Genomic DNA, 10398 nt, shown 5'->3' with positions numbered 1-10398 from the left:
GAAGGCATAGAGTCTATGTGAAATGATCATTGGTCAATTATGAAACCAGCCTATTTCATGATTTGGTTTTCTTTTAGTATTAATTTTAGATCTTCTATAAAATGATGTTCCAGGGCCCAAAAGGTTATATAGCGCAAATATGTGAAGTACACCTGCAGTATGGAAACAGTACAACAAAATTGCCGTTTTACACTTTTTTCTAGTAAATTCTACTCTAATATATATTCTATTCTCTTTGGATAAAATTTAATTTAAGTTTGAAAAATCAATGCTTTACACGATTAGGTTCGGGACGCAATTTTGTCTGAACCTCAATTTTTCTAAAACATTTACCTTGAATAACATTTTTTATATAAAGGATTTGAGTCTTTGCCACAAACTCAAATTGTGATATTTCAAACTTAGACTTTTTGATCTAAGAGAAGTTATTGTTTGAAATATCCCGCGGTCTACGCCAAAAGGATGATAAAGTATAGTAGTAAAGTATAGGATTTAGAAAATCTGAGATGGTGGCAAATACTTAATTCTTTGAAATTACTTCGTTCTTTTCCAGGGAGTTATGTTGTCTCATGATAATCTAACATTTACTGCTAAACTTGCAACATCGATTCACAAGTTTGATATAAGGTAATAATATTATTCCTAACATATTAAACTTAAACAGTCTGGGAGTGGGGCGTTTGGCGACCCCCCCCCCTCTATTTTTGTTTCCTATCACTCTTATTTTTGACACTTTTATTGGATTTTTTTTACTTTTAATAAATAGTAATTTAAAGTATTTTCAAATGTTTTTTATGCATAGAGTAGGGTACAGTTCGGTAAAAAGTCCGTAGTATGTAAAAAATCTAAAATAGCCCAAAATTTTTTTATGACTAAAGTTACAGATTTAAACACTATATTTTGTAAAAGCCCTTGAACAATTCATGTATAAATATGCGTCACAATTTGATATTTGTTTTAAACAAAAAAATATTTTTCACATTTTTGACCTTTTTTGGCATTTTTTTTCAACCCTCCCTAAAACCCAAACTATAAAAGCTATCGATCAATTTATTTTTCAATAAGCTGGCCTTGAAAAATCGGCCGTTGAACATGAACATGCATTTCAACACAAAATCTATTCTCCAAGGACTTTTTCAAAGGGGAGAAGCCCCGGGGCGACCCCTCCCCCAAGTCTATACGTAGTATCAGACCCCCCCTGCAGCCTTTATAGGGTTAACCATTTACTTTTTTTTCAATGCCCTGCTAATAATAAATTTTAGTAAATTTATAAACTAGGGTTTGAAAAATAAAAATCCAAAAACAATTGCAAAGTATATTGTCAAACCTCCAGTCCTCGGCTATGTATCAATACAATAAATACGACTTTGATTTTTCTGTCAAGCTTTTATAACAACATAGATACACATATAAACATTGAAGCAAAATTAAATGTTAATTAACAGTTTCTCTTCATTTACATGTGAACTTATAATTTGAAAAAAAGTCGTCTTTATTAAATTGACAAAAACACCGACCCCTGTGGTACAACTACGTGGTAGTAGATTTAAGTAAACATGATTTATAAAAATCTTAGCACTTTTTTAGACAATCAAATTCCTTTAGAACAAGAATAGAAATTACCCATTCCTAATGAATTACTCAAAGTTAAAGAGGATAATTTTCGAGATCGCAACCATGATTACTTTTTTAAGCACCGACTAGAAACTATATCTATATATCTTTACCTTATTTATGTTTTGTCTAATCATATTGTACCATTTTAGCTTTGTGTAGGAAATAAATTTAAAATAATATTGTTTTTATATCCATAGTAAAATTCGTGTTTTGAGCTACCAGCCGTTAAGTCTCGTGGCAAGCATATATGGTTGATATCTATGTTTTTCTATATTTTTATTATTCTTTGGGAAAACTCGTGTTTTGAGCTACCTTCCCTTGAGTCACGTGGCTGCATATGTATATGTATAATTCTATATATGATTATTCTTTAGGAAAACTCGTATTTTGAGCTACCTTCCCTTGAGTCACGTGGCTGCGTATATGGTTGATATTTATGTATAATTCTAAATATGATTATTCTTTAGGAAAACTCGTATTTTGAGCTACCTTCCCTTGAGTCACGTGGCTGCGTATATGGTTGATATATATGTATAATTCTAAATATGATTATTCTTTAGGAAAACTCGTATTTTGAGCTACCTTCCCTTGAGTCACGTTGCAGCATATATGGTTGATATCTATGTATTTCTATATATATGATTATTCTTTAGGAAAACTCGTATTTTGAGCTACCTTCCCTTGAGTCACGTGGCTGCGTATATGGTTGATATTTATGTATAATTCTAAATATGATTATTCTTTAGGAAAACTCGAATTTTGAGCTACCTTCCCTTGAGTCACGTGGCTGCGTATATGGTTGATATTTATGTATAATTCTAAATATGATTATTCTTTAGGAAAACTCGTATTTTGAGCTACCTTCCCTTGAGTCACGTGGCAGCATATATGGTTGATATCTTTGCTCCTATGGCTGTCCAAGGAACAACTTTCTTCGCTGATAAAGATGCACTCAAGGCACAAAACTAAATAGATTATTAAACATGGCAAATACATCATAGGAAACAAAAGGAATTGAGGCTTTGTCACAAACTTATGTTTTCTATTCCTTAAATCTTTGCAACACAATGTCGTAAAGTTTGAGATATCATAGGTACCATCAGGCTGAACATATAAAGTTTGTGGCAAAGATTAATTTATTTGCATTTGATTGTTTAATTGGCTTGCAATTAAATTTAAATGGACTGTAAAGGTTATTTCAAGGGGTTTTCCATCAAAATATTTGAATTCTTTAATATGCTTATTTAGGAAAAATACGTTTTTTCTCCTCAGAAGCTGTAGAGGAAATTGTCAAATTTAAACACTTTTTAAGATTAAAAACAACGACTTTTTACCTTATTGATAAAATACATGTTTAAAGGGTACCGTTGTCAATCGGACATTTCAGAAAATTCTTGAAATTACAAGAACAGTCCTTTTAAATACAGCATAGTTCTGGTGTAAAATTTTGTATTGTGTTTAAGGGAACTTTGAAGGATAATCTTCTTTGGTGTAGACCAACACAGTTCTTGGGAGTTCCTAGGGTCTGGGAGAAGGTATTTTATATGCATATATATATATATATATAAAGCAGTGATCTCTGTTTGTATGTCCAATCAAAGCTCAGAAAGACCTTGACCGATTTACTTCAAATTTTGATTTGGGAACTCAGACGAACCATCTAGGGAAAGTACAGTTTCCAATTAAAGCTTAACCATTCTTATAGAATATGAGGATGGTTAGGATCAATAACTATTATAATCAATTCTTTTTTTATGTGCAAATTCGAAAAAAAAAATTCTCCATATGATTATACAAACTTATTTACAGGATAGTAAGGGAGCACAATATTTAAAACAAAACAAATACCTGTTCAGATAATGGAGGGTATGCTGAATGCTGGAAGGGGGGCTACAGGATTGAAGAAAAACATTGGCATAGAGGCAAAGAAAGCTGGACTGAAGTATCATCTAGAGGTAAACAATCTGCTGTGTACGATGAAGACGACTTTTTAATAGTTCAGCGATCATGAAATTCAGAAAATTTAAAGTGTTCGCAGGCCCAGTTTATTTAATAAGTACATACAACTATCTTCTTTAAAACAACATAAATTTCACATAAGATTACTTAATACACGGGCAGCCGTAGTACATTTGAATTTCCGAGCCGGGTCAACGTTTCCGGTCCCAGTTTGCACTGTACAGCTCTATGGACAGGACTAGCGGATGCAACAAGGTTGACGCGGTCAGACTTTATGCTTCATATAGGTTGAATTTTCTTTTACTAAAGGGGCAGATTTGCGTGAATAAGTTAATATTTTGGCTACTAGTAAAACTATTTAAATAAATAAATTTTACATAAGATTACTTAAATGTCGTCTTCCTATTCCCCAGTGTCTCACAATCTTGTATTTTAATATATACAAATTAAGAAACTTGCAACTAGGGTTTCCAATTGCAATTCCGTTGCGCGCAAGTGCGAGGAATTGCGCGCAACTGTTCTCGAATTGCGCGGANGGCTGAAATTTTTTTGAGGGAACCTATTGGTACCTTAGGACTAACATTTTTTTTTCACTGGCAACGGCAGGCACTTGAGCGAGTATTTATATATTGTTTACAGGTGAAGAAAGCTCTAGGACTGGACTGTTGCAAAGGATTCTACTCTGGAGCTGCACCCATTGAGCTTGCAACTCTCAGATACTTCATGAGGTGCATATGTTTTTTTACACAGGGTGTCCTAAGAAAGATGACAATTGGTGAAAAGTTTTAAACCTCTTCTTCCATGGTTTATCAGTTATTAAAGACGTTTTGAAATTTATTTTGGTGAACAAATCAATTACTCAAACATATTTTACTGAAATAAATATTTTTGACTTACAAATCACCCCCTCCCCCTCACACTTTCCCCTCCGCATCCTATCATATAATTCATGAATTCCGTAGCATGCTCGATACGCTAGACTAAGAAGAAGTTAAACATCTTTATACAAGGATCAATTTGAATTTTTTGTAAATATTTAATATAATTTCTTCATTTAAAATCACAAATTTTAATTTCAGTTTAGATATGAAGATAAACGAATTGTACGGGATGAGTGAGTGCACAGGGCCGATTACAATGCAGGTAAAATTAGATTAGCTAATTTTTTTTGTCAGATTAAAAAGTCTGTCGAAATAAATTGAGTCTTTGCCACAAACTTGATATGTATAATACCTATATATTTTACCCTGATGCACTGTGATTTAAAGGTTGCAAGCTCTTAACCCTATAAAGACAGGGGGGTCTGAATCTATGTTTACTCTGTGGGGGGGGGGCGTCCCAATTTGCCCCCTTCTTAGAAAAGGCCTTAGATAATAGGTTTAGGGTTGAAATGCATATTCATTATTCATTTTTCAAGGTCAGTTCATTGAAAAAAAAATTAGATCGATAACTTTAACTGTTTGGGTGCTAGGGTAGGTTAAAAAAATGCCAAACAAATGAAAAAATATTTTTTTTTGCGAGAGAGCAATCATTCCCTTTTTTGATAAACAGGTTGAGGATTGTCCCCTTTGATTTGGGTTCGATAGTTATGAGCTTCTGATTGATATGGATAGCTAACGAGATTTCACCTAGTGGTTGTGGCATTGATAGATCACAAGAGTGTATCCGTGTGGTTTCCTGTTTTGATAAACAGATTGAGGATTGTCCCCTTTGATTTGGGATCGATAGTTATGAGCTTCTGATTATATGGATAGCTAACGAGATCACGCCCAGTGGTAGTGGTATTGATAGATCACGAGATTGTTTCCCTGTGGTTCCCTGTTTTGATAAACAGGTTGAGGATTATCCCCTTTGATTTGGGATTGATAGTTACAGGATCGTATCCGGGTTTAAACACTAATAACTAAGTGAAACTGAACTGTACCTGGATAGATATGTGTTAGAGAAACCGTTCTGAAGTAGGTATTTACTACACCACCACTATTTATTATGATGCTGGTCTTTAGCTTTTCCTTGCCGCAGCCTTAATCTCATAAGAGAGATAATTAGATATAAGATTTAATCATGCAAGGCGGAGAGGTCAAAAGGTTTTTAGGTAATTTCCCAACAACAACTTAATCTCTTAAGAGAGATAATTAGATATAAGATTTAATCATGCAAGGCGGAGAGGTCAAAAGGTTTTTAGATAATTTCCCAACAACAACTTTCCAACAAGTTTTTCCATTAATTTTCTAAACCACTAATTTCCAAAGAGCTTTCCAAAGAGTAATTTTCCAAAAAGTATTTTCCCAACCACTTATTTCACTAACAGTAATTTCCCCAATATTAACTTTAGCCTCAAAAACAATTTCCCCATGCATAAAATATTTCAAAATATTGAAATATACTAAATCACTTCATGCATTTTGTATATTGGAAAAGTTGCACATTTTTATTTTCAGTTGGTGTTGGTCAGGGAAATTGTTATTTGGGAAATTGTTGTGAGGAAATTGAAGTTGGGGAAATTGTTGGGGAAATTGATGAAGAAATTGATGTTTGGGAAATTGTTGTCGGGGAAATTAATGTTTGGAAAAATTTTGGGGAAATTGTTGTCTGGGAAATTGTTGGGGAAATTGATGGAGAAATTGTTGTTGGGGATATTGTTGGGGAAATTGATAGAGAAATTGTTGTTTGGGAAATTGTTGTTTGGGAAATTGTTGGGGAAATTGATGGAGAAATTGTTGTTGGGGATATTGTTGGGGAAATTGATGAAGAAACTGATGTTTGGAAAATTGTTGTCGGGGAAATTAATGTTTGGAAAAATTTTGGGGAAATTGTTGTTGGGGAAATTGTTGCGGAAATTGATGGAGAAATTGTTGTTGGGCATATGGTTGGGAAATTGATGGAGAAATTGTTGCTTGGGANGTCACGTGATTTAAGTTTCAGATTTTCAAAATTTTACATATATGAATTTTCGTATAATTTTAACACAGTTTCTCGAGACAGGAACATCAGATAAAACTTTCATGGGTCGCGATCAAGAGCTAAAGTGATTAGCTTTCAGCCTATACCCCCTTTCATTTTTCCTTTACTGTCCCTTTAAACATGCGAAATAATCTCAATTTCTTAATTTTAAAGATTCTAAAAATTGTGTCAGATCCAATTTTATTAAAATATAAAATGTTTTTGGGAGAAAATCTTAAAGGGACTGTAAGCATAGCTTTTAGTGACACTCTATGCATAATTGACGATGCCCGAAGTACAATGTACAATGAAACTTTATCTCATAAAAATTGTGAAAGTCGTTTTTTTTGATCAAAAATATTTATATCTGTAAATTTGTTCATTGTTTCTTATACAGCGAGAAGTGCGCAAGTCAAGTTTGCAGAGGAACCTCACTTGAAAGTAATCAAAAACATGGATATTGCATATTTACACCCTTACTTGTTCAGACAAAGCTTAATTGTTATAAATCGGACATTGCCATCTTTGCAGCAAGTAGGGTCACTTGAAATTACACGTACAGTCCCTTTAAGGTAATTATTCCCCTTTAGTCCTCTGACCCTGATGTTGGCGGCAAGGAGATCTGGATGTGGGGCCGTAATGTTATGATGGGATATCTAAACAGGGAGGATGCAACTAGAAAGGTGGGATATTTTAACAGGGAGGATGCAACTAGAAAGGTGGAATATCTTAACAGGGAGGATGCAATTAGAAAAATGGGATATCTTAACTGGGTAGTTGCAATTAGAAAAATGTGATATCTTAACTGGGAGGATGCAACCAGAAAGGTGTCATATCTTAATAGGGAAGATGCAACTAGTTAGATGGCGTATCTTAACAGGGAGGATGCAACTAGAAAGGTCGGTTATCTTAACAGGATTTGATCGAAAATGATTTTTTTCTAGGATATGACCGAAAATGGTATTATTCTATGATAGGACCGAAAATGGTATTTATCTAGGATATGACCGAAGATGGGTGGCTTAAGAGTGGAGATCTGGGAGAAATAGATGCTCAGGGATTTCACTTCATCGTAGGGAGAGAGAAGGTATAAACTCAGTGAACTTGACGGTAGGAGAAGGTGAAACACGGTAAACTGGATGGTAGGAGAAGGTGAAACACAGAGAACTAGACAGAAGGAGAAGGTAAAAAAACAGTTAACTAGACAGAGGGAGAAGGTAAAAAAACAATTAACTAGATAGAAGGAGAAGGTAAAACACTGTGAACTAGACAGAAGGAGAAGGTATAAACTCTAGGAAAGAAACAGAAGGAGAAGGTAAAACACTGTGAACTAGACAGAAGGAGAAGGTAAAACACTGTGAACTAGACGGAAGGAGAAGGTAAAAAAAAACAGTTAACTAGATAGAAGGAGAAGTTAAAACACTGTGAACTAGACAGAAGGAGAAGGTAAAAAACAGTTAACTAGACAGAAGGAGAAGGTAGAAAACACTGTGAACTAGACAGAAGGAGAAGGTATAAACATAGTGAATTAGACAGAAGGAGAAGGTATAAATACTGTGAACTAGACAGATAATGTCGGCTTGACGTGAAATAAGAAAATATAAAATTTTAAACAATCCATGTCCGTTATACGTTTAAGGAATATTTCAAAAATAATAATAAAAATTAAATAAATAGATAATTTTTTAGGATCTGATTATCACAGCAGGAGGTGAAAATGTTGCCCCACAACCCATCCACTGTGCTGTCAAAGAGGAACTACCGATAGTTAGTAATGTAAGCAACTTGAAATTCTAAAGGGACTGTGCGTGTAATTTTAAGTAACCCTCCATGAAAAGATGGCAATGCCTGATTCACAATTGTACCCTTTAAAGCTCTGTTTGATCAAGTAGAAATTAGATATCAGTATTTACAATTTTAATGAAGCATACAGTCCCTTAACAATATGTTGAAATTATTCCAAAGGAATTGAGTCTTTGCAACAAACTCAAATTTCCTTATCCCTACATCTTCGCGATCTGATGGTGTAAACCTTTGATATTTCAAACTTAGATCATTTGACATATTAGAATTTATATTTTGAAATGTCTAAGGTCATATGACATTGGGTTGCTGCAAAGATATAGATATTAGAAAATCGTGGTTTGTGGCGAAAACTCAATTCCTTTATTTGCTATNTTCTAGGCGCCCAAGCTATACATAGATTCAGACCCCCTAGCTTTTATTGGGTTAAAACTGTGGAATAGGCACTCGACAATGAAACAATCTCTCTTTCATTTGATATGTCAATAAACAAAGAATAAAAGTAAAAAAAAACACCTTAAAGTTAAATGAGTTTGTGTATTGTGTTTGTAGTGTAAACTACATAATAATTGTGTTAAAGGAGTTTTTGTAGTGTGTTTATATTGTAAACTACACAATTGTTGTGTTAAAGGAGTTTTTGTAGTTTGTTTATAGTGTAAACTACACAATTGTCGTGTTAAATGAGGTTGATGTAGTGTGTTTTCAGTGTAAACTATACAATTGTTCTGTTTAATGAGTTTGTGCAGTGTGTTTATAATGTAAACTACACAATTGTTGTGTTAAATGAGTTTGTGTAGTGTGTTTATAGTGTAAACTACACAATTTTTGTGTTGAATGAGTTTGTGTAGTGTGTTTATAGTGTAAACTACACAATTGTCGTGTTAAATGAGGTTGATGTAGTGTGTTTATAGTGTAAACTGTACAATTGTTTTGTTTAATGAGTTTGTGTAGTGTGTTTATAGTGTAAAATACACAATTGTTGTGTTAAATTAGTTTGTGTAGTGTGTTTATAGTGTAAACTACACAATTTTTGTGTTGAATGAATTTGTGTAGTGTGTTTATAGTGTTAACTACACAATTGTGGTGTTAAATGAGTTTGTGTAGTGGGTTTGTAGTGTAAACTACACAATTGTTGTGTTATATGAGTTTTGTAGTGTGTTTATAGTGTAAACTACACAATTGTTGTGTCAAATGAGTTTGTGTAGTGTGTTTACAGTGTAAACTACACAATTTTTGTATTGAATGAGTTTGTGTAGTGTGTTTATAGTGTAAACTAAACAGTTTGTGTGTTAAATGTTCAACTAATTACCTTTACTTAAGCTTAACAGTCATTACTATTTTACAGTTTTATATGTCTCGCTTTTGTTGAAAATAAGAGAAAAAATAAACAGAGAATATTTATTTTAAAGAATATATTTTTCTGTTTTACATATTCCACACATAAATTTCATTTTCTCATTTGGCGTACTGTCCCGCCGTTTACCTCATATAGTCTGAATTGTACAGTTTGCTCTAGCTGATAAAAAGTCGGCTCTGTACTTAAAATCAACCAGAATTTACAGTTTGCTAGCTAACGTTCATAATTTTTAAATATTTTTACCCTAGGGTGAGGGGGAAGGAAAATATAAGATAATGCAGAAAGTTGTCTATTGCAAGGTGAGTATAAAAAAAAAATAATTCTTTTCATAATTTAATTTATTTGATATTGTGTTTTTCTTTGTAAATAAATGTAAAATGTATAGTCTTTTACATCATCTATAATATTGCTTGTCAAGGTGTCCGTGTGTATCCTTAAAAACGACGATCGAGTCCTATTTTTTGTGGAACCACACATGACCCCAGTGAATGTTTATGGATAATCAGAATTTAAAAAATAAATGCCTTTAAAAAAATAGTTTTTACAAAATCCACGCGAACCATCGATAAATCCACAAAATGTTTATGTTTTCGTTTGATAATTTAGGCAGAAAAAATGCCGCAGATAGAGAAACTATTAAAATTTAAAATCGAAAATTGGACCAGCTGCGAAGCCAAGTCAAGAATATATATATATATATATATATATATATATAAAAC

General features: G+C 33.1%; 2 protein-coding genes across 3 annotated transcripts in view; both read left to right on the top strand.

The window, feature by feature from the left end:
* LOC111704135 (long-chain-fatty-acid--CoA ligase ACSBG2) overlaps positions 1 to 10360 on the top strand; it is a 10851-nt gene extending 491 nt beyond the window's left edge. The window contains exons 2-6 of the mRNA XM_023476274.1: positions 554 to 627; positions 2457 to 2574; positions 3081 to 3152; positions 3474 to 3572; positions 9928 to 10360. Of these exons, the coding sequence (XP_023332042.1) occupies positions 554 to 627; positions 2457 to 2574; positions 3081 to 3152; positions 3474 to 3572; positions 9928 to 9999 (435 nt within the window). The 3' untranslated portion in view covers positions 10000 to 10360. The remainder of the gene's footprint in view (positions 1 to 553; positions 628 to 2456; positions 2575 to 3080; positions 3153 to 3473; positions 3573 to 9927) is intronic.
* Positions 7090 to 8331, top strand: LOC111704136 (long-chain-fatty-acid--CoA ligase ACSBG2). 2 transcript variants are annotated; one of them, XM_023476275.1, is made up of 3 exons: positions 7090 to 7202; positions 7520 to 7606; positions 8209 to 8331. In XM_023476275.1, exons 1-3 carry the CDS (start codon positions 7146 to 7148, stop codon positions 8314 to 8316), a joined length of 252 nt encoding a protein of 83 aa, XP_023332043.1. In that variant the 5' UTR covers positions 7090 to 7145; the 3' UTR covers positions 8317 to 8331. The 2 variants fall into 2 exon arrangements, with proteins under 2 accessions (XP_023332043.1, XP_023332044.1); XM_023476276.1 differs by lacking the exon at positions 7090 to 7202 and adding an exon at positions 7345 to 7418.
* Positions 10361 to 10398: the final 38 nt, after the last annotated feature.

Source organism: Eurytemora carolleeae, unplaced genomic scaffold (assembly GCF_000591075.1).
Source record: "Eurytemora carolleeae unplaced genomic scaffold, Eaff_2.0 scaffold308, whole genome shotgun sequence".
Classification (NCBI taxonomy): domain Eukaryota; kingdom Metazoa; phylum Arthropoda; class Copepoda; order Calanoida; family Temoridae; genus Eurytemora; species Eurytemora carolleeae.
Note: the sequence above shows the minus strand (reverse complement) of the source record. Positions and strands in the feature narration are given on the sequence as shown.